This window comes from Dipodomys merriami, unplaced genomic scaffold, assembly GCF_024711535.1.
Source record: "Dipodomys merriami isolate MVZ:Mamm:240054 unplaced genomic scaffold, mDipMer1.0.p SCAF_184, whole genome shotgun sequence".
In the NCBI taxonomy this organism is placed as follows: domain Eukaryota; kingdom Metazoa; phylum Chordata; class Mammalia; order Rodentia; family Heteromyidae; genus Dipodomys; species Dipodomys merriami.
The window spans coordinates 50730-75510 of record NW_027203204.1 but is presented as its reverse complement, the minus strand read 5'-3'; the positions used below and the strand labels follow the sequence as shown (position 1 = coordinate 75510).

At 45.2% G+C, this 24781-nt stretch overlaps 2 protein-coding genes across 5 annotated transcripts in view; one reads left to right on the top strand and one right to left on the bottom strand.

Annotated features, from left to right (window-relative positions):
* The window catches only part of LOC138830109 (DNA nucleotidylexotransferase-like), a 108668-nt gene that overhangs the window by 40028 nt on the left and 43859 nt on the right, over nt 1-24781 (bottom strand). The gene's annotated exons all lie outside the window — the stretch shown is intronic.
* The window catches only part of LOC138830110 (B-cell linker protein), a 49562-nt gene that overhangs the window by 1333 nt on the left and 23448 nt on the right, over nt 1-24781 (top strand). Inside the window, exons 2-3 of the mRNA XM_070026510.1 lie at nt 17125-17190; nt 19967-20016. Coding sequence (XP_069882611.1) covers nt 17125-17190; nt 19967-20016 — 116 coding nt within the window. The remainder of the gene's footprint in view (nt 1-17124; nt 17191-19966; nt 20017-24781) is intronic.

Sequence of the window (24781 nt, the reverse complement as noted above, 5' to 3'; positions counted from 1 at the left end):
CCCAGAGTTCAGGCCCCACGACCGGACCCAAAAAAAAAAAAAAGAGTCGTGGGTTTGTCTCAGGCTCCTGAATAGCTAGGATTATAGGCATGAGCCACTGGTACCCTTCTAGTGTTGGAGTTTTTAAGAGTTCAGAAAAAGTAGCCTGGAATTAGTGGAAGGCATGTAGGCCTTCATACCTGGACAGGCCTGGTAAGAGTAAGTTGAGCTACACTATGGAGCCAGGGCTCCACAGGGAGCATCGGTCAGCCATTTTGAGCATGCGCTGTTGTTGTCTTGGGGGTTACATTCTCTCAGAAGAGGAGGTAAAACAATGGAAATAGTAAGGGACTTGAGGAATAGACAAGAGAATCACAGTACCTGGAGAAGTTTTCATGGAGAAGATGCTCCAAGAACTAGGCTCTGAGGGGCACGTCAGATACAAATTGGAGAATTTGAGGAAAAGGGTTGCCAGCTGAGAGGGAAGAAATGGAAGCTGCTGTAAATAGAGCCCATGTGTGGACAATGAGCAGAGTTTTCTGGCCAGCAGCGCCATGAGCAGGGCGTATGGAATGAGACAGTCCTGATATCACTGGATGTGTATGGCAGGAACAGTCCAAAAAGGACAGACAGGGATCCCACCCTAGTCTGTGTTGTTAGAGAAACTAAGCCTGCAAGCCTACAGACAGTGGACAGGGTGGATGGGACCAAGGAAGCTGGAGGCAAGGATACTGATTGGGAAAGCAGTTGAGTAATCCAAGCATCCGAAGTTGAACATTTTTTTTGCCAGGTGCCAGTGGCTAACACCTGTAATCCTCACTACTCAGGAGCTGAGATCTGAGGATCAAGGTTCAAAGCCAGCCTGCAGAAAAGTCCCCATGAGACTCTTATCTACAATTAACCACTCAAAAACCAGTAGTGGAGCTGTGGCTCAAAGTGGTAATGCTAGCCTTGAGCAAAAGAGCTCAGAGACAGCATCCAGACTCTGAGTTCAAGCCCAAGACCAAGAAGAAGAAGGAGGAGGAGGAGGGAAAGAAGGAAGAGGAGGAGGAGGAAGAGGAGGAGGAGGAAGAAGAAGAAGAATTAGGTACAGCAGTGACAGGAAAAAAAAAGAAGAGGTAGAGGCCAGACACAGCAAAGAAACTACTGAGGGCGCTGGGAAGGTGGCTCAGAGGTAGAGCGCTTGCCTTGCATGCCTGAGGCCCTGGGTTCGATTCCTCAGCACCACATAAGCAAAAAGAAAAAAGCCGGAAGTGGCGCTGTGGCTCAAGTGGTAGAGCGCTAGCCTTGAGCTGAAGAGCTGAGGGACAGTGCCCAGGCCCAGAGTTCAGACCCCATGACCGGACCCAAAAAACAAACAAACAAAAGAAACTACTGAGGCCCAAGTATCAAGGCTTCTCTCAAACAAGCCAGATGGCTCCAAAGGTCCTCATCAGGCGTATTCCCTAACCTCAAGCGAAATTAAACATTGAATCTCTTTCAGGAAGTTCAGAAGTTCTAACTAGGCAATCCAACTAAACCATTTTTTACGATCCCATCCTGTTAGCCAAAGTCCAGCCTGATCACAGTATGGTTGACAGGCAATATGTAAGCATAAATTATAGGATAGAAAACCAAAATGACTTTGTGGATAATCATACACTACACTCATCTGCTTAGAGAAAAGCAGCTCTCCCCCCACTTGGTTGCTAAGTTGTCTTTACAGAATGGACTTGTTTTTGTAAAACTGTACCCTGTTGATGCAGAACTTTTCAAAGAAATGAATTGTAAACACAGTGAACCTGAAGCACCACCTTAAATATTTTCTGTAAAAACAGGTTGTGGTAAGGAATAAGGATTTAAAATACTATTTTCCACCTTGTTTTATTGGCTTATATAAACTGTGCAGTATGGGGGGGCTTATTTGTGATATTTCCATACATGCATATAATACACATTGATTCACACTCACCCCTTTATTACTCTTTCTTATGCCCCTCCCTCCAATTTTATCTTTTTGCAATGCTTTTATTATTATTTTTATTTATCTCTTATATATGATATCTCTTTTGCTTTTGTTTTGTTCTTTTTGTTTTTTGGCCGTCATGGGGCCTGAACTCTGGGCCTGGGCACTGACCCTCAGCTCTTCATCTCAGGGCTAGTGCTCTACCACTCAAGCCATAGCACCACTTCTGGCTTTTTCTGCTTATGTGGTGCTGAGGAATCGAACCCAGGGCCTCATGCATGCAAGGCAAGCACTCTACCTCTACCACTGAGCCACCTTCCCAGCCCCATGATATCTCTTTTGCAATATGAATTTTATATTAAAAACAGCATGAAGGCTTTAACTAATTCAAATTATTAAATTTAAGTGAGCATATAATATAAATGCAGTGATATATGGTACTATATAGTAATCTATTCAAATGGGGGTTACTAAGAAGTCCAGTTAAGAACACAGTATAGCTGGGCGCTGGTGGCTCATGCCTGTAATCCTAGCTACTCAGGAGGCTGAGATCTGAGATTGCAATTCAAAGCCAGCCCAGGCAGTAAAGTCTGTGAAGAGGCTCTGTCTTCAATAAACCACCAGAAAACAGAAGTGGCACTGTGGCTCAAATGGTAGAATGCTAGCTTTGAGCTGAAGAGCACAAGGAAAGCACCCATGTCCAGAGTTCAAGTTCCATGACCAACAAAAAAAAAAAAAAAAAAAAGAAGACAGTATAGCTGATGTATTGGGTGTGTATTGGGTATCGTACAAAGTATGGGATTTCATTGTGCTTTTGTGTGTGTGTGTGTGTGTGTGTGTGTGTGTGTGTGTGTGTGTGTGTGTGTGTGTGTGTGTGTGTGCTGGTCCTGGGATTTGAACTCATGGCATGGGCACTGTCCTTAAGCTTTTTTGCTCAAGGCTAGCCCTCTACCACTTCAACCACAGCTCCACTTCTGACTTTTTGCTATGCAATCAGAGATAAGCATCTCATAGACTTTCCTGCACTGGCTAGCTTCAAACCCTGATCCTCACATCTCAGTCTCTATGATTACAGGCATGAGCCATTGGCATCTGGCAATTTTTGAAATTAGTTTCATTCTGATCTTATCATACATGCATATAATGTACTTTGATTACATTCTCCTCCACTCCCTTCTTTTCCTTATCCCCTGACTCTTTCCTAATTCAGAAGGTGTCCTAACTACTTGGCATTCTATGACAGTATGCATGGAGAACTTGTTTCTTTCAAAGTTATTCAAGTTTATCAAAGAATTTGCTTAAGTTTTTAGTCATCTTTACCCAAGAGCGAGAGAAAGAGTGATTCAGAGAGAGAGATTCAGAGAGAAAATCCCAACCAAGAGTACGTATTCAGGATTGAAAAGAAACCGGAAGCAGCAGGAATGAGCAGAAAGAGAAGACAGAGTGAAGCAAGGAGACGAGGGAGGGCAGGACTGGAAGGAAATAAGGGATTCTCCACACGAAGGGACAGGTGCTCCAGATGGACGTGGCTGGAGGTGGGGAATTATCTGGAGAGGTTGTGTGGGAAGAACTGAGGCCAGTGATGTGAACAGAGGTGTGAACTCTCCATTTCCCCCCCGCCCCCCGCCCAGATTTCTCTATTAGGAGCAGATCACACACTTCCAAGATTTTTTAGTCATTTGTGAACCATGATTTTCTCTTGCTTTTTACAAGGAAGTGATAACATAAGAAGCCCAGCTAAGACCTGGATTTCCAGTTCTTCCACTAGTAAACATTCCTTTGATCATAAAAATGTCACCCTTTCAGCTGAATATTTCAAAATTTCCAACCCCGAATCACATTAAAATTCATTGTTTTCAGGTTACTGAAACTAATTTGAAAAGGAAAAGTGACATTCTTAATAACCTCTTAGAAGATTCATCATCTGTACTTGTGCATTTCTCTTTATAACACATACACACATGCACTTCTTTTTACAAGTAGAAAAGGACTTGGACACTAGTGTGGCAAATCCTCATTTTATTGGCTAAAGGGTTGAGCATTGGTTAGTCAGACAAATCAAAGATTCTATGACTTTCAGCAAGTTTACTTAGTTTCCCTGAGCCTGGTACTGTTAATAGCAGTACCAATGTCATAGGCTGATTATATAAGGAAGAAAATGACACATAAGGATCCTGGCACACAGTAATTATTGAATTTAAAAATATACCTTTGAATATCATTATCATTGTTACTCTTATTTATTCTATATAAACAGAGGACATTATATTGATCCTTGGCAACTTTCACACTAATTTCGTTTCTTTTTAAAATTTTGACTATTTTGTCTACTGATTCTGATATCCCTCTCACTTTGCATGGATTATAGACATGCAAACATCTCTCAACCCTCATTTAAGTAGTTGACAAAACTGTAGGAGCATAACAGGACCCTGCAGTGGGCATCTGTGAATCACTGTTTGGACACTGACCCTAGATCAAATTGCACAGATGCTGGGACATGCCTTCTCTTCTCAGGTCTTGGAAACTTTCAGTAGGAATATCCCATTCCTTGTCTTTTCAAGTGAAGTTCTTCAGAAACAAACTTAATTTTTCCTTACCTTTCCACCTCTGGCCCTCCCCGTATTGTTTCAGTCAGTGGTTTCCTGATCAACACTAACTCTGACTCATCCAGTCATGCCTGCTCATCTACCACACCTTCCAGACTTCACTCTAAGGCATCTCTGTATATTCCCCTTCTGTTTCCTTTATGTCCACTCCATCCAAGGTAGGTCTTCTTCAAAAACAAGGCCCTCAATGTTTATCTGGCCCAAATTCTCTACAAAATGAAGAAAATGGACCAAACAACACCGAAAGCCCCTCTTTGTTCTAATGCTGTGTGAGACTCTGTTCCACATGAATACTATATTCTGTGAGACTGTTACTATGTCCCACTACCCTCAGGAATCATTATTTCTTGATGTGTTTGAAAGGATGATATAAGGGAGGTCCAAAAGGACTGACTCCAATCACCAATTATGAGCCATGGGTCCTAAACAAGTTCTTCAGTCTCTAAGCCTCAGTTTCCTTCACTGTCAAGTAAAACAAAGTGTTCCTTTCCCACAAACTTACCATGAAAGCCAAGTATGGCATGGACCAGTTTACCCAGAGGAGTACACATTGCATGGTCAGTATAACAAGTAAGTAAAAAGGAAACTGGACAACCAGAACTGCAACCCACTCATTATCAGTGGTCATTTGCTGTCTCTCCTCCTTTACATTCCACTAATGGATCCACTTCCCTATGGCTGGAGTGGCTTGCAGAGCTGGGGGCTGCAAACAAGGCTCAGAATCAGCCTCTGGAGATAAGACAATCCTTCAGGCAGCCTGACTATTTTTCCTGTGTTGTGTCAGCTGAGCATCCACGAAAGGGATGGATGATATGTTCAGAGCAGCCAGACAAGGCTCTTTCTCTTTGTGGGCAAACTGCATAGAATCCACATAAGCAGAAACTTGCTTAATGAGAGTAGACTTCAGTCACCTTGTAGGAAAACTCAGTACAACTATCTCACCTATTCTGTGCGCAGCTACCCCAGAATGATCCCAGACTAGAGTCCATGTGTCTGGGCTGCCCTGCCTCCCAGATCTAACCATTGTTTGTGTACCATGGTAGAACAACTCCTTCCTCCTTTTTGTGACCTATCTCCAGAAAGGCTGGGATGTAACTAGTTAAATTGCCAAGAGCTGAACCACCGTTGCATTCCAGTTCTGCCTCACAGATCACTAGATTACAGGAGGCTGGCAGGCACTGAATGAATGCTTCAGGCATGTATTTATAGACAGTCCCTTGGGTTTTCCCCCCACAGATGATTAATCCCATCTAATACATGCAGAACTGAATAGTTCAGTTCATTTTCAAAGAGGACCTTATTATTGCTTTCTTGTAATGATAGCAAGGAATTTGAGCCTGCTAAAGGATATGAGTAAAGAAAGATTGGATGGAGGAAAAAAAGAGGGGAGGGAGAGGAGAGATAGAGACAGAGAGAGACACAGAGAGAGAGAGAGAGAGAGAGAGAGAGAGAGAGAGAGAGAGAGAGAGAGAGAGAGAGAGAGAGAGAGAGAGAGAGAGAGAGAGTTTACAACTGTGTGTTGAGTCTTCGTACTGGCATGCTTCCCATGCCCAGGTCTCCATCATTTGTGAGCAAGCTTGTTTTCCACACCTCCCTCCTCCGTAGACAAGGGCTATCTGCTCCCCAAAGAGCTCCTCCCACAGCCCCTGATGCCCATCATAGACCCATCTTCTGCCGCCCATCTGCCTTCACTTCCCTTCTGAAAGGGAGTCCAACTGTAAGCATAGATTTTCCTAGGGCTTCAAAACAATCCATCACCTGAAGGTCAGTATGGCAGTGTCCCATGCAGAATTCTAAGCAAAGCAAAGACGCCAACTTAAGAGACATGTGATGTTTACTCGGTGGGGCCCACTTTACTGTTGACCACTTCCTAAAGAAAGATTCAATGCCCCAGGAGCACCCCTGATGCCCTCTAGCAGCTCAGCTGGGGTCCCAGACAGTGTCCAGATTGTCACCCCTTCACACATCAGCCGGAACACACAGCCCAGCCCACTGGGGCAGGGCCCGTGGCCACACACAAAAGCCCCCTGTGGAAACAGGCCTGAAAAATCTTTGTACCTTTGCATAAGTAGCTTGAATTTTCAATCTGACACTGGACCTAAATAGCCAGGTCCACTCTTCCTACAAGGTGTAGTGACAAGAGACAAGCACACAAGATCCTCTTTTGAGGAGCTGAGGAGCCATCTTGAGTCCCAGATAGAACAGCTGATGCCAAAGAGGTAAAGTCCCCTATGCAAGTTGTACCAGTAAAGCCAACTCCAGCACTGGGCTTCTGTGACACCTGCAGCAGGAGGCAGAGCAGGCCTCACACTCCTTTTCTACTCTCTCCCTGTGTAATTGTTTTTGAGGGGGGAGGATGGTACTAGAGATTGAACTCAGGGCCTAGCACTTGCTAGATAAGCACTCTACCACTGGAGCCATGATTCCAGCCTTCTCCCTCTGTAATTTAGTGGCAGTAAGACATTCCAGCTTGACCAACATTCTGCTTTCCCTAGACTTTTTTTTTTCCTAAACTGAATGGCAGCCAGCTTACTAAGTCAGGAAGTGGAGGGAAGCCCTGCAGAATTCACACTGTCAGAATTCATGTTATTGCGAGTGTCTAGGCCCAGACTTGAATCATTCGCTGACTCAGGCATGTTTGGGGCACACGGCCTTAAGCCTTCCACAGAATGCTCCCACCGTGGCTCCGTCACCTGAGGATGTGATAATTACACAGAGCAGAGTTTCTCTTCCCTGTAGACTGACCACACAACCCCAGTGTGGTCGGGTGCAGACAGCTGTTTTGTTGTGCTATGAAGAATAAGAACTTTGGCTTAAAGCCCCGAGAGCTTGCATGTTTGCTCTGCATTAACCAGCTCAGTGCTTGAGAAACACATTTAATGTTTTTTTCCTTTCCCCCTCCTCCACCCCACATTTAATGTTAGCCATGTTTTTCATCAGTAAAGTGGGAATGATATAATATATGCTGATAACATACAATGCATCATGGCACACTGGAACAGTAAATACATGACAGAGGAAGTAAGAAGTCAGTGAATGTCCTTTTCTAAAATGACTCCTGGCCTCAGTTTCTCTTATGCACCCAGGATGTCAGGAGAGTCATCTACATAGGTCAAGGCAGTGGGTCAGAGTTCTGGCTCGAATGAAAGATCGCTAGGGTAATAGGGGAAGGAACAAAGCTTCCATCAGAATCAAACACCTGGCAGGGATCACCTACCTGTCAGCCAGCATGTTGAGGGGAGGGGGATGGAGGCAGAGAACATCCATCATGCCCAACTCCCACCCAGGGGGTTCATTCCCCTGTAAGCTGTTGTTCAGGGAAAGTACAGGGTTGGATCTAGGGAGACCAACCTTAAGTAAACAGACTTCCCCAATTGGGAAGCTGTGTCTGAAAGTGTTTGAAGAAGATAGAGAATTTAAGTTCAAACAGAATGAAATGCTATCCTGTGTCCCTTTTACTTCTCTCAGCTTAAAACGTCTCTGTGGGCTGGCATGGAAATATCATTCACTTTTAGAAGGACAACTGTAGAATCAGTGTTTTGGACTGGCCGAGGAGAGACTGTGAACACAGCACAATGTCAACAAACATACAAGAATCCAATACAGTGAAGGATTGAGTAACAGGCCTGCCAGGCTCTTCCGGTGTCATCCATGGACACAGGGGCCTCCTTTATCATCTCCTGTACGCATAACCTGCTTTTGTGTAGATTCATGAAGAAGCTTCCCCTCATCTTTGTCACAGTGTGTAGGCCTGGTGAGAGTAAGCATCAGCAAGGTTCCAGTGTGCTAGAGTGTCCCACCCGCATCCCCAGAGGACCCAAGGGCCCCTCAAGTCAGGGAAAGGAAAAACAATGACACATTCTGCTGTCACATCAGGTGACAAATCCACTAAGAACGTTTTAAAGGCAGCATAGCAGAGCATGCTATCAATCTTTTTTTTTGTCATTACTGGGACTTGAACTCAGGGCCCCGGTGTCTTCCCTTAGCTTTATCTCTCAAGACTAGCACTCTTCCACTTGAGGTATAACTCTACTTCTGGCTTTTTGGTGGTAAATTAAAGATGAGTTTCAGACTTTTTCCTGTCTGAGCTGGTTTTCAAACTATGATCCTCAGTTCTGTCTCCTGAGTAAACTAAGATTACAGGTGTGAGCCATCAGTGCCCGGCTAGACCATCACTTGGAGAATATGTTCCATGCCTACCTGCCTCTGATGGTAAATGAGAGAAGGATTTCTCTTTAAGGACACAGCATCGCAGTGGGATCATCCCTTTTCCAACTTGTGCCAAGTCTACATGATTTCTGGCTGCTTATAACCCAGCTCAGTAGTTCAGAAATGCCAACAACTACCACCAAATATTTGCTGCTCTCTGCAGAAATGAAAGGATAGAGTGTGAACCACTGGTGAAAATGGTAAATAGCTTTGAATGACTGGTATACCCGTGGTAAGAAGCACTGCTGCTGTCAACTAGCTGTCCAGGTGCTGGTGGACGCGGTCCCTCCATTTCAGGAATCTTGGGTGACCCTTCTATGTAGGTTGTTGAGAAAGACACATGGAGATATGATGCTTGTCTACTTCCAGCTCCTCTGGTAGGTCATCCTACTTTCCTGCTTCCACCCCCTAGAGAACCCCTCCCATCCCCTCTGACACCTGTGCACTGCCCGCTCTTTCCCCTCCCACTCTAATCAGCCCCTTCCTCTTTTTTCTCTGCCTATCCCTCACGACTGAGACAGGCCCTCACATCCCATGCTCCCTTCTAGCAAAAAGTCTTGGGAGCCAACAGAAAGGCAGAGATGGGGAATCAAGTGCCCCTATTAGGGGCTAGGTTAGATGCCAGAGACAGAGGAGAAGGTGACCCAAGAGAAGAGGTGCCCATGGTGAAGCCAGTCACCGGCTCTGGAGAGAGGCCAGAGGAAAATAAAGCCAGAGGGGGCTGAGGGTGTGGGCTCCGGAGTCTCCTGATTTGAATAACAGCCCAGTCACTATCAGGCCAGGCAAACGACTTATCACTCTGAGTCAAATGTTCTCATTTATAAAGATGGGGGAATAACCATAATGATGAGAATACACTTAACCCTACTGAAGTGCAGGTGTAATAATGCTGGAGAGTTTCCTTTTCATTATAAAAAATAATGAGATAGTTATAGGGCCTGCTCCATAGGGACATTAAAAGGATTAAGTGGTACCTGGTACATAATACAAATTCAATGAGTGTTGCATTCCCTGTTTTCTGGTTGCTTCTCCAAGTCTGCCTGCTGGCTAGGGTGAGATAGTCTTCTAATGACTGCCTTTGGGGCTTTCTACTATAATCATAGAAGGGTGGAGGCACTGCTCTGTTAAGGGGATGGGGCAGTATATCCTCTGACTGGACGCCCCAGCCAGAGCAGGGGAAAGGAAAGGAATCAAGTGCCAAAAGAAAGGAATCTCCAACTAGATTAACCCAGTCTCTTTGGAATTTTATTTCTTCTTCTGAGGCCAGAAGAGGTTGACACAAAACAATTCTTGAGCCAGGTGCCAGTGGCTCACCCCTGTAATCCTAGCTACCCAGGAAGCTGAGGTCTGAGGATAGAGGTTCAAAGCCAGCCCAGGCAGTAAAATCCATGAGACTCTAATCTCCAATAAACCACCAGAAAACCGGAAGTGGCACTGTGGCTCAAGTGGTAGAGCCCTAGCCTAGAGCTGAAGAGCTGAGGGGCAGGCCCAGCGTTCAAGCCCCACGACCAGACGAAAACAAAAACAAAAAACAATTCTTGAAATTTCTGCCAGGTGTAAATAAATATCTATGGCTGTGTCCATTACAAGCAAAATTAGGAGTCTGGACCTCAAAGGTAAATGGTATAAGACAGCACGGTGATCTCCCTAGGCCTCAGTACCTGTGGAATAGCGTGGGGGACACTAGCTCAGCCTTGGAAAGCTCCTCAGGTCATTCCTCCCAGGAAGAGACTGTCAGCTCCACTGTGAGCTCACCCTTTAGAAGGAAGCAGCCTTGGGTACTGAATTTGCAAATCTAAATATAACAACAATAATGCCCCCAGGAAGATCAGGCTGGAGGAAGTGGGCATGAGGAAGCCAGGGGCAGAACTGGACAAGAATGTGGGCCTCCTGGAGGAGGGAGGCGTTCTGCTGCATGGGTGAAACATTCCAGACAAAAATGGTGTTCAGTCTCAACATGGTAAACTGAGCCAAAGGTTTCTACTTTAAACCAAATGGTCCAAGGGAAGGACCTGAAACACAAAATCCTGCCTGGGCAAGCTCCTCTGGGAGGGTGCTGAAGAGCTAAAAAGAAAGCAAGGTGCTCTCCAACACCCTTTCCCCTACTAAGCTCTTATAAAATGCATTTCTGCTGGGTGCCAGGGGCTCACGCCTATAATCCTAGCTACTCAGGAGGCTGAGATCTGAGGATCACAGTTCAAAGCCAGCCAGGGCAGGAAAGTGCATGAGACTCTTATCTCCAATAAACCACTCAGAAAACCGGAAGTGGCACTGTGGCTCAAGTGGTAGAGTGCTAGCCTTGAGCTGAAGAGCTGAGGGACAGGGCTCAGGTCCAGAGTTTAAGTCCCACAACTGACAAAAAAAATGTATTTCTGACAGATGCTAATATTTTTAGAGTCGTTTGCTGTATTTAATCATTGGAGGTGAGTATGGATGGCTCACACCTGTGATCCTAGCAACTTAAGAGGCAGAGATTGGGGGGTGGGGTCATAGTTCAAAAACAGCCCAGGCAGTAAGGGCTCATATGATTTCATTTCAACCAATAGCTGGGCATGGGGATACAGTCCTGTCATCCCAGTGACATAGATTGGAAGATTATGCAGTCCAGAGCAGCCTGAGCATAAAACGAGACCCTATCTTGAAAATAACCAGCACAACAAGGGCTGGTTAATGGTATAGCTCAAGTGATAGTGTAAGCATTATGCCCATTTTTGGTCCTCAGCTCCATCCACACCTGAGTTCCTCCCTATCCTGGAGTTCCTGCAATACAGCTGGCCCCTCCCTCTCTCCGCCCAGACCCACCCACCCAACTCACTCCCTAACCCTGAGACCCTGCTGCTACCTATAGTGGAGGCTGCCATGCATTCTCTCTCTCTCTCTCTCTCTCTCTCTCTCTCTCTCTCTCTCTCTCTCTCTCTCTCTCTCTCTCTCTCTCTCTCTCTCTCTCTCTCTGGGGCAAATATGGCTCCTCTAATAAACCTTGTAATAATCTTTCTCCTATGCCTGCCTGCCTCTCTGTTGTCCCCTGGGCTGGATGTGGTGGATCCTTTCATTGATCCTTTCAGATAGAAGTACCTGACTAGCAAGTGCAGGCCTAGAACACCAAACCACTTTGCCATATTCTAATTGCAGTCAAATCCAAAGCCGCTTCTCTAGCTTTTTTCTTCCAAGAAGAAGAGGTAGAGAGGCTGTCATTGATGTAAGATCAGAACTTCAGCAGTTCAAGCTCTAGTACTGGAGATCGTAGCTTGTGGTCCAGAGGCGCTGCAACGCAACCTGGCCGATGAGAAGCATCTCTATGCCCTCGATCACCCTGAACACCTGTGAACAGAGATGCTGGGCTGCCAGTAGCTGTGCGGCTCCTCCTGCCCTTCTCCCCTGTACAATGCAAAAACAGTACCATGGACTCAAAGCCCCGTTTTCTGTGCCTTCCCTTTCCTGGGAGAGTGTCAGAACTTGCCCAGTCTTCTCACTGTAGAGAGAAGAATGAGCTCTGTCATTAAAGGTTAGCTAGGCAATATGGCAGGTGGAAGTTATTTGGGAAATTGAAACATCACCTTTTGTGCTCTTTCGCATTAAGCCTGACCTCAAAGGAGAGAACCTGGTCTCCCTATGGAGCTGAGGCTGTCCTTAATTCACCATCTTCCTGCCTCTGCCTCCCCAAAACTGAGATTACAAGGATGTACCACCATGCCCAGCCCTGTATCCTTTCTACAAAAGTTCTCAGCTTTGGATGACCTAAAAGTCCCAGGAAGATTATTAAAATGAAGATTTCCAGGTTCCCCTAATTACTCTTTTCCTCCTTCGTGTAGTTTAAAGGCAAGCCCTCTGAGTTTTTTTGTTTTGTTTTTTGTTTTTAGTCAGTTGTGGGGCTTGAACTCGGCCTGGACACTGTCCCTCAGCTCTTCAGTTCAAGGCTGGCACTCTACCACTTGAGCCACAGTGCCACTTCTGGTTTTCTGGTGGTTATTGGGAGATAAGAGTTTCATGGACTTTCCTTCCTGGGCTGGCTTTGAATTGTGATCCTGAAATCTCAGCCTCCTGAGTAGCTAGGATTACAGGTGTGAGCAAACAGCGCCCGGCTGCACTCTGGGTTTTTTGTTGTTCTTTTTGTCAGTTGTGGGGCTTGAACTCTGGGCCTGGGCACTGTCCCACAGCTCTTCAGCTTAAGGCTATCACTCTACCACTTGAGCCACAGCACCACTTCCAGTTTTATAGTGGTTTATTGGAGATAAGAGTCTCATGGACTTTCTTGCCGAGCTGGCTTTGAACCGCAATCCTCAGTTCTCAGCCTCCTGAGTAGCTAGGATTATAAGCAGGAATCACCAGCTCCCGGCTACACTCTGGATTTTTAATAAACAAATATAGGACACCTTTTGGACAATCCCCTAGCAAAGCATTTCAGAGGATGACTTGGGAGAGAGACTATGTTGGAAGGAACCGAGGGGGAACCTGAGACTACGGCCCCCTTCCTGTCCCTCAGGCCCACCCAAGGCTCTCAGCACGGGCAGGCAGCACTAACGTCACACCACCCTTGCTTCTCCAGGATTCTCAGGTTGGCCCTGGTCTGCTTCCTCTCCTCCCTCAAGACTAGGGCGCCTGATTCTCCACCACCACCTACAGCAGACATTTAAAAGCCCTCAGTTTACAGAGGAATGTGTATTTAAAGCCTAAGTAAATGGCCCATGTGTGAAAATGTCCAAAATATATGAAATTGGTTGGAATGATCACGGACTTCTTGGAAAGAACCCTGGAAACACAGGAAACAAAAGTAAAAATAGACAGGTGGGATGACATCAATTTAGAAAGATTCTGCACAGCAAAGGAGATAGTACAGTAAGAAGATAACCTACAGAATGGGAGGAAATATTTGAGAACTATACATCTGATATATATACATATCAGAAATACATATATATAATATAAAATATAGAAAGAACTCATAATTCAAAAGAAAGAAAAGGCTAATAGTGCAGCTTAAAATGGGCAAAGACCTAAGCAGCTTTTTTTTTGGGGGGGGGGGAGGGGGTCCAGTCGTGGGGCCTGAACTCTGGGCCTGGGCGCTGTCCCTCAGCTCTTCATCTCAAGGCTAGCGCTCTACCACTTGAGCCACATGGCCACTTCTGGCTTTTTTTCTTATGTGGTGCTGAGGAATCGAACCCAGGGCCTCAGGCATGCAAGGCAAGCACTCTACCACTGAGCCACCTTCCCAGCCCCTAAGCAGCTTTTCTTAAAAGAAGACACAAATGATCAATGGGAACCTGAAAAAGAAAATTCATCATCAGGATTCAGCAAGGAAATGAACATCAAAGACACAATGAGTGCTTAGCAAGGTGGTACAAGCCTATAATCTCAGCTTAGAGGCAGGAGTATCAGGCATTTGAGGGCAGATTGTCTGTATAATGAGTTTGGAGCCAGCCTGGGTTAATATAGTGAGACTGTCTCAAAAAACCAAACAAACAAAAAACAACACGCTATCACTTCACTCCATTTAGAATGGTACTATCAAAAGACAAGATAGCAAGCTCTGGGTTGCTGGGAACCTAATTTAGTGCAGGCATTATGGAAGACAGCATGGAGGCTCCTTCAAAAGTAGAACTACCAGCCAGCGGCCAGTGGCTCGCACATGCAATCCTAGCTATTCCCGAGGCTGACCTGGAGGAGTACTGTTTGAAGTCACTCCAGGCAGAAAAGCTCACATCTTTGATGAATCCACAGAATGCTGGCCTAGAGACCTGGCTCATCAAGTGGTTTGAGCTCCAGCCATAAGCAAGAAAGTTAAACAATACTGAATTCAGCCAGGCACCTGTAATCCTAGCTACTCAGGAGGCTGAGATCTGAGAATTGCAGTTCAAAGCCAGCAGGGGCAGGAAAGTCCATGAGACTATTAGCTCCAATTAACCACCAGAAAACCGGAAGTGGCACTGTGGCTCAAGTGGTACAGCGCTTGCCTTGAGCTGAAGAGCTGAGGAACAAACAGGGTTCAGGCCCAGAATTCAAGCACCATAACTGACCAAAAAAAGAGTGGATTCAAGCCCTAGTACACACCCACCTCCCCCCCCACACACACACATTCACACAAGAACCACCATGTGATCCAACTATCCTACTAGTGGATATATGGCCAAAGTGAATGGAATCATGATATCAAAGAGATATCTGTACTCCCAGGTTAATTTCAGTACTGTTGGTCAGAACAAGCAATGGAAACTACCTAAGTGTCCATCAGTGATGAATGGCTAAAGAGTACATAGTCCATATCACAAATGCAATCGTGTTCAGCCATAAAAAGGGATAAAATCCTGCCATTTACAACAGACGTACAACTCAACATTATTATTTAAAGTGAAGTAAGCCAGGCTCAGAAAAACAAGTACTACATTGTCTCATTTATGTATGAAATTGAAAAACACAAGTTTCCCCTAAAAAAATGTGTTATTTATGCCTATCTAAATCTCAGTTACTTGGAAGGCAGAGATTAAGAGGATCTCTGCCAAAAGCTAGTGAGAATTGTCTCAACAAATGCACTGGCTATAATCGTACATACCTGTAATCCTGGCCTTCTGAGAGGCCATAGATAGGAGGATGGAAGCTTAAAGATGTTTTGGGTAATGTGGGCAAGTGAAAGATAGTTGAGAGCGTGAAAATCTTCTTTTTCTCCTCACAATCAAACCTCTCCTAGAAGCCTAGAAGAAGAAAACCTTGACCTGGCCTTTTTTTTGGGGGGGGGGGTTTGGGGGGGGTGACTGTCTCTCATGTAACCAAGGCTGGTTGGCCTTGAATTCACTATCTTCCTTTTGTACCCTCAAATGAGAAACCACTTAAACCTATTGTGTCCATACTGTTGTCTTCTCCAAAGTCACACACAGAACTCATACAGTGTGGAGGCTTTTCAAATTGTGTGTTTTCACTTAGCACGTATCATTTTTTGTTTGTTTACTTGAGACAGGGGCTCATGATGCAGCCAGAGCTATCTAGACTCATCTTCCTGTCTCAGCTCAGGTTATTTTCTGCCATTCAGGTTACAGTGCCAATACCTCTCCCTACTTTTGTTCATTTTCCAGCACCTGTCAGGAACTGCTGAGCAGTCCTGGCCAAAGGTCCTGGGCTCCAACCAGGTCCAAGGCCTCTTGAGTGGTCACACAGTATGTAGTCTATGTTATGCCATAGTCTTTTCCTCTCTCTCTGCAGCCTTTGCAAGCTATGACTCTAGAGGGTTGTTTTTTTTTTTTTAATGAACATATTCAGGCATAGTGAGGTCTAAATTGAAACAGAAAAGTCAAGTCCTATTAAGAAGCAAGTCTGGTAAAGCTCTTACTTGCTTGGGTTTTCATGTGGATCACTCAACTCTGCACTTGGGTTAATATAAACCTTAATTTTCCCCAAACAAATTCTGTATTGCTTTATTCAGGTGCAACTAAGGCCCACTGTGGGAAAGACATTACCTACCACTGTAAGGTCTGCTCCTGGATGGTGAGCAGACTCCACCTAGCAGACTCCACCCTCTTCCCAGCAAAGTCTCCACCCAATACCTGCGTTACCTAGGCAACTGGGACACCTGGAAGAGGTCACATCTGCATCCGCTGAGGTCACATCTGAATTTGATGTGGCCACACCTTTCTCTGCCCATACCCTAGATAAGGCCTAGCCCAGGCCCAGACAGTCTCTCTCTGCTCTTTTCTAGCTCTCTCTGCTCTCTGCTCTCTCTCTGCTCTTTTCTAGCTCTCTCTGTTCTCTCTCTCTGTTCTTTTCTAGCTCTTCTCTCTCTCTTTCCCAGCTCTCCCAGCTCTCTTTCCCAGGCCTTTCCCCACCGCATGGAGGACCAAGATGGCCTGGTGCCAGCCGGAACGATGAATAAACCAACCCCTTACCTGAATACCACGTGGGGGCTGCTGTTCTTACTCGGCTATCTCTTTTTTAAAAACCTAACAATCACCATCCACTGCTGCTCAAAGGGTGGTCCTGAACCAGAAACATCAGTTTCACCTGGAAATTAATTAGGGATGCAAATTCTTCTGCTCCACCACAAACCTATCCAATCAGAAACTCAGGGGGCAGGATCAGATGGAGGATCAACTATGCCTTTTCCATCCAGGAATTTCTGTCACAACTAACTGAAAGAACCCAACTGGTCTATCAGATTCTGAACTTTCTCTGAAGGTCCCCAAACTGTTGGTGACTTGCAAAGACTCAATTTAATTAAATGCAATATAATGCTTAGTATTTGGAGGTTTTGCTGTAGGGATTCTCTCTCTGTCTCTCTGTCTCTCTGTCTCTGTCTCTCTCTCTCTTTTATTCATGAAAGATTTTAGAAGTCTTTTTTTCTTCAAAAGTCAGCCTAGTTATTAATTTTTTATGTTTAATTTTGTTTTTTTTTTACAGGCAACTTCAAAAGATAGTCCATGATATTAAGAACAATGAAGGTGGCATCATGGACAAAATCAAAAAGTAAGTTAGATTCTGTTTACAGATTTACTTATATGGAATAAATTTGCCAGTGTTTGAATGGAAGGAAGCAGAGTTCCCTTACTTAAGGGAGGAGTTGCAACCTGATTAACTTGTGGCCCTTTCTTAGTGGGTAGAAGGAAGGTGGGGGGGGGGGGGACTGGAGAGAGGCAGGGTCACTTTGTTCTGGAAACAAAGTGAGTGGAGGAACTCAGTACACTTGCACTTTCCTTCTAGCTGCCAAAGAGTAGCCTGACCAAGGTCAAAGCAGGAAAATCAGCCTGATAACTATCAAGTCAATCCCCCCTTCCCCAGGATGCTCCTAAAGAATTCCAAATAAGAACTCACAAAATGCAGTTCTCTGTAATATGAAATCTCTGCATGAAACACTTTTCTATTCCATAATCAGTCATGTTCACAGCAGCCATGAAACTCTGATTGTTTCTGAGTTTCTATTTCAAGCCTTTTGTGCATTGTCCCCCAGAGCTCTTTTTACTTGGCAAATCATGTTTCTCATCCTGGAATAATGGCCACCATGGTCATTACCTTGGGCAATATCAAGGGCTTGTTGGTTCAAAGTGAGCTGCAGTTAAGCTCACCCTCCTAGCCAGCCAACAGGGGCTGCCTTGAAAGCAGGAAGCACAGTTGAACACACTGGTTCCTTTACATAAAGCTGTGACCAAGTTTTCATGGGTCTGTGCCATTTGAACAGAGAAGGACCCGGAAGTGCTGGGTGACTCTGTAGCTGCCAGCTACTGAGTAATGTTCAAAATATATCCTTTATTCTTGACCTGTGGGCAGGGCTCAATGGTCCATTGAATTTGTCCTTGATCCAAGATGATTGGAGGCTGTTAAAACACCTCTTCTTTAAGGGAATGACAATAATAATGAATAATAGTGGGTTTATATGTTTTTGGAAAGTTTACTATTCCATAAACTTACCTGGGCATCAGGCCCAGCTTTATTTTTGGTTTTTGTTCCTACAACTCCAGGGACAATCTCTTTCCAGACTTCATCACAGGTTTAGTTTGATGAGGACTGTTGGGTAACTGGATGAAATAATAGATATAAGAGCCTATGGTGGAAAAAGTAATTTCAATACAAATGTAAGCATTATTATTTCTAAAGAACTGCAATTCTGTTTTGGTAGAGGGCTTCTGTGGATTTAAAAATCAAAGCCAGATGCCAGTGGCTTACACCTACAATCCTAGCTCAAGAGGCTGAGACCTGAAGATAGCAACTTAAAGACAGTGTGGGCAGGAAAGTCCAAAGACCCTTATCTCCAATTAAATACCAAAAAGCCAGAAGTAGAGCTGTGGCTCAAAGTATAGAGCATGAGCCTTGGGCCAAAAAGTTCAGTGACAGCACCCAGGCCCCGAGTTTAAGCCCCAGGCTCAGTGCCCATGCATGTATGCGTGTGCACACACATGCATGCACACACACATCCCACATATAAGCTTCTGTATTGCATTCTTCTAATAAATGAATTTTTTTTGGGGGGGGGTCCGGTCATGGGGCTTGAACTCTGGGCCTGGGCGCTGTCCCTCAGCTCTTCAGCTCAAGGCTAGCACTCTACCACTTGAGCCACAGCACCACTTCCAGCTTTTTTGTTTTTGCTTATGTGGTGCTGAGAAATCGAACTCAGGGCCTCAGGCATGCAAGGCAAGCGCTCTACCACTGAGCCACCTTCCCAGCCCCATAAATGAAATTTTTTATATATAATAGTTTTCCTATACACTGCCTCTAAAAATAGACATGATAGTTTAGTAATTAAAGGCTACTCTGTGTGTTTACTTACAAATTTTTAAATTTCATCAAGTAAATCATTCTTTTTTGTATACACATGCAGTCCTGGGGCTTGGGCATTGTCTCTGAGCTTTTTCATTCAAGGCTAGCATTCTACCACTTGGGACTTTCTGACCGTTTATTGAAGATGAGAATCTCACAGACTTGGGCTGGGAAGTTGGCTCAGTGGTAGAGCGCTTGCCTTGCATGCCTGAGGCCCTAGGTTCGATTCCTCAGCACCACATAAGCAGAAAGAAAAAAGCTGAAAGTGGCGCTGTGGCTCAAGTGGTAGAGCACTAGCCTTGAGCTGAAAAGCTAAGGGACAGCGCTCAGGCCCAGAGTTCAGGCCCCATGACCAGACCCCCCCCCCAAAAAAAAAAAAAAGAATCTCACAGACTTTCCTTCCTGCGCTTGTTTGGAACTACAGTCATCAGATCTCAGCCTCCTGAGTCACTAGGATTACAGGCATGAGCCACTGGCACCCATTCTTAGACAGAATGATAAATCATTACTAAAAGTAGTGATTTACTGTAGACCTTGAATATTGATACACTCAGTGCTTACTTGTCATGCTTTTAAGTGGTGCAAACTAATTATAAGCAAAGTGTTTATTATAGCTAATTTTTGTCCTGTGTTTATAAAACATTTATTTATAAGACATTAAAGTATAGTTCATCTTGTCCTACCTTGCTATAACCAATCAGTACTGATTTTCCCTGGACTTCTGAATGCCATGCCTCCTAGTTTTTGGACCTCACAGAGCCAAGTCACCAACCACTTCACCTTCACCAAGTCATAGTCATGTGATGCCCTGGGGAGCTGGCAGGGAGGGTGGGGTGAAGATCTTCGGACCAAGAGCCTCGCTACATTTACAGCACAGTTAATCTTTTAAGGGGTTGTAATCTTCCTATTCACCATCTACAAACTATCTATCTCTATAACAACAGTTGTTCTGCCTACCTACTGACCTTTGGTCTCCTATTTTTATCTCCAGGCTAAAAGTCAAAGCTCCTCCTAGTGTTCCTCGAAGGGACTATGCCTTAGGTAAGAAAATTTCTGAACTTACATTACTGACATTTGACTCTTGTAATGTTTGTATTAGTTTGTTGAAAAGTGAGATATGTTCTACTGACTGGAAAACAAAAGATGTCTATCATAATTGGAAGAACTGATCTCTAGCATGAGCTATATAGAGGGAGCACACAACTTTATCCATCTCTCAGTCCATCTGTGTGTCCATGCAGCTGTTTATCAAGCATGCTGCAGGTGCCAGGCATGTACAAGGTCTTAAGTAGAAGTGCAGTGCCAAATAAGTCAAATACAGTCTCTATACTCCCAAATGTAGTCTGGGAGGAAAAAGAAGGGAAGTTGGAAGGTGGGACCACTACATCCTGTAGGAATTCACAGCATTCAGACCAGATCTAACCTGAGCTGCAGGATATGGGGAAGAGATGGTTTCCTTCACAAAAACGATGGTGAAATGGTGTTAAAGGGTTGGGGAATAAATAATTAATGGAGCCTTTGCTACTCAGTCTTCTATGAGATCAGCCTACAATTGATCCATCCCAAACTAGAACTGATTGTATGTATGTGTGGGGGGCGGGGTGCTAGTATTGGGGCTTGAACTCAGGGTCTAGGCACTGTCCCTGAGAATTTGTGCTCAAGGCTAGAACTCTACCACTTGAGCCACAGCTCTACTTCTGGCTTTTTTAGCGCTTAATTGAAGATAAGAATCTCACAGCTTTTCCAGCTTGGTCTGGCTTCAAACGGAGATCTTCAGATCCCACCCTTCTGATAGCTAGGATTACAAGTATGAGATCCTACTACCCAGACAGATGTGATTTTTGACAGAAGTTAGTCTTGAAGTTGGTAGTGTTTATGGCAGAGGTGAGCAAAATGAAATCTCCAACATGGTTTCCTTTTCTGGAGTATATAAGAGGCTAGATCTAAAATCTTTTTCTACAGTTTGAAGTAGAAATATTTCCTGAACTTGGACAGATCTATGCAGCCATTCATGAAAACAAGGGACTATAGACAACACGGATGATTCTTCCTCTGCAGGACAACTAAAACCAAATCAAAATCTTTGGTGGATTGGATTAATTTTTTCCTGCTACCTGTCAAGATAGCAATAAATCAGATAGTTGAGTTGGACACTGATGAAATTTTATCCCATCAAGAAATACTGGCCAGCATATGTGAGTCTGATTCCTGGCCGGTCACACTGTTCACTGACCTCACCCTGCCAACCTCTTACCAAGTTCAGACTATGTGCAGGGAATTCCATACTCACAGTAAGAAAGGGGGATCTTAGCCTGGCTTTAAAATCTACCTTATCTATCTAAGCCAGATGCTGGTGGCTCACACCTGTAACCTAGATACTCAGGAAGTTGAGATCTAAGGATTGCAGTTCAAAGCCAGCAAGGGCAGGAAAGTCTGTGAGACTCTTGGCTTCAATAGCCACTAAAAAAGTGGAAGTAGAGCTGTGACTCAAGTGGTAGAGTGCCTGTAAGGGGGGGAGGGAAGGTTGGGGATAATGCCCACATCCTGAGTTCAAGCCTCAGGGTCAGCACACTCACAAAAATGTCTATCTATAAGTCAAGAAATCTGCTTTTTCTAAGGCTGACTTGGAGCCAAGCCCCTCAGATCTCAGCTTCCTGAGTAGCCAAGATTACAGGTGTGATAGTCTTAAGAACCAGTTATCTGTTCTTGAAATCTCTAGGAACACAGAAACACAGACGAGATTTGCAAAGGTAGTGTAACTCTTCTCAGCCCTAGCTACACAAAGTGCTTCATGGCAGCTGCCATGGTCTGGAAGCTTGTTAGAAATGCAGAATGTCAGCCCTGCCACGCAAATGCCAGAGGAAAATCAATTTCTCACAAGAGTTCCTGAGGATTTGAATGCATATTAGAGTTGAGCAGCTCTGTTGTAATTCATCTCTGTCCTGAAATCACTGCCTCTGACCTGAAAGACAAGCAGATCTTCATGTCCACAGAAGTTTGCTGAGTATCAGAAATCCATCCTGCCTGCTTTACCAGTAGAGCCTGGACCAGACTCCCTGCTGTTAACACTTGCTCCCTGGAATTAGTCCTAGCAAAAACATCAACAATCCTGCACTTACTTACCCTGCCCTTCCCACCCAAGCCCTTTTCTCCCCACTCCCCTCTCTCTCACCCTCCCCATCCTCCCCCCCATTAACGTGCCCCAGGAGTATTGCCAGCTGCTTCCCCTGATCCCTAAGGTCCCAGCACAGCTGCAGAGTTAGGGCCTCAGCCCTAAAACTCCCCTGGAACTCTAGGAAGTCTCCAAGGATCTGTGCATGGAGATCGGAGCTGTGTATGGAAACTGAGCCTTCTGGGAACCTCTGGCCAGATTACTGCTCTCCAGTAACTGCAAAGACTTGGGCCACCCATGCCATGTAAGACATCACTGCTTGTTCCCCCAGAAAATGGAGCCATGTCCTCTTTCCTGTCCTGTGGACAAGCCTTCTAAGCCAGGAGTGAGTGAGTGATGTTGGTGACATGGACCTTCTCATGGCAGAGGATGGACAGGACTAGCACCCTCTAGAGGCTGACAGAAGAATCACATAGTCCCTCTCCTGACTTGACTCAGGACAAAAGACTGGGACACACAAATAATGGTGTCCTGGCCCTTCAGGATAAAGATCCAACCAGTGAGAGGCTTGTGGCATTCAGCAGGGACCCACCAGTCCTGCCTTCATCTTTGAGTTGGTGACATTGTCACAGGCTTTTCATGGTCAACTGAGCAGAGGCAGCTGATGCAGGGGTGGGAAAGGAAGAGAGCCCAGACCTGTGGGTATTCACTGTGTTCTAGATGTTTTGCTACATTCTTTGCCAATATAATCCATTCAATCTTCCCATTAGCATCATGATACAGAAATAACTATCTCAGGCTGTGCATGGTGCTGTGCACCTGTAATCACAGAGCTCAGGAGGTTGAGGCAGGAAGACAGACCTCAAAGCCAACTTATACTATGTAGTGAGACCCTATCTTCAGGAGAAAAAAGAAAAGAAAAGAAGAGAAGGAAGAGAAGAGAAGAGAAGAAATTAGCTAGGGGCATGGCTCAAGTTGGAGAGTCCCCATCATGAGCAAAAAAGCCAAGCAAGAGCATGAGGCCTGGGTTGAAGAAAGAAGTTACTGTCTTGGTTATGCAAATGAGGAAACGGCATCTTAGAGAAATGGAGTGTCCAAAGTGACTGCAGCCTTTGAAGGGAAAACTCACCCTCTTCTATTTGCCCTTATGCTGAGACAGGGGCATTTTGCTGGGATGCTGCCTACTCCTGTAAATCATCATAACCCCTGGTGTTAAGCACAGGACTCATTTCTCAGTTGTACACTTTCACAGCTGAGTAGTCTTCTACTTCTCTGAGCTCAGAGTGAAACGGAAGGGAGGAAGTAGGGGGAGGGAGCCATTCTGATATAGGATATTGTAAGTTCCAGGCCCAAACTCCTAAGGTTCATATGTCAGGTCTGGCCACTTGCCCCATATGCCAAAGAGAGACAAATAACGGTGGAGGGCAGAGAAAGGATATTTAATTAACCTGAGAAGAATTAAGGTATGTATATGTGTATCATCATCTTCCTCATATGGACATGTACCATAGGTTTCAGTTACAGCAGGAAGAATGGGGCAGGGGGCAGAAGTATGCATAATCATTCAACAACCCGGGTGGTCATAGCCATGATGGTCCAGTGGCTTGTTGGCCGGCAATCTGTCCTACTGTCCTGTGAAGGCTCTGCTGTTCCTTTCCATGGAGGTTATTTCCCTTGTAAAGATGTTTTTAGATCAGTGCTGTCCTTCCTGCCTTCCAAGATGGCTACAAGGTAACTGCAGGAAAAGATGGCTCAGAGCAAAAGACACAGATGCAGCAGCAGTGGCTCACACCCATAATCCTACACTGAAAGCAGAGATCAGAGGCTTGTGGTATAAAGCCTCCGGGCAGAAAAGTCCACAAGTTCTTATCTCCAATTAAACACCAGAAAACCGGAAGTGGAGTTGTGGCTCAAAGTGGTAGGGTACTAGCCTTGAGCAAAAGAGCCCAGGGACAGCACCCAGGCCTGGAGGTCAAGTCCCCACTACCAACAAAAGAAAAAAGAAAAAGACACAGATGCAAAATGGAGGCAGATTGACTGTGTCATTAACCCTTATTCACTGGGCTGGAAATGTGGCTTAGAGGCAGAGTGCTTGCCTCACATGCATGAAGCCCAGGGTTCAATTCCTCAGTACCACATACACAGAAAAAGCTGGAAGTGGTGCTGTGGCTCAAGTGGTAGAGTGCTAGCCTTGAGCAAAAATAACTCAGGGACAGTGCCCAGGCCCTGAGCTCAAGCCCCAGGACTGGCAAAAAAAAAAAAGTCGGGTCCAGTGGCTCACGCCTGTAATCCTAGCTACTCAGGAGGCTGAGATCTGAGGATCACAGTTCAAAGCCGGCCTGGGCAGAAAAGTCTGTGAGACTCTGATCTCCAATAAAAACCACTAGAAAACCAGAAGTGGTGCTGTGGCTTAAGAGGAAGAGTGCTTGCCTTGAGCTGCAGAGCGCAGGGACAGCACCCAGGCCCAGAGTTCAAGCCCCACGACCACAAAAACAAAAACAAACAAACAAAAAAACTCAGCAAGTCCAGTTTACCTAGGCGGGACAGGGGGTTTCATAAAGGGATTATCTAAAGTTTTCTATCAAAATAGCCAAAACAGAAACAGCTTGTGACCTGAAGTGTTGATCCTCAGTTATCCCAGGGACTAGAACTTTCTTCTCTCACAGTGGTAGGTGACTGTATCAGGCAAAGGAC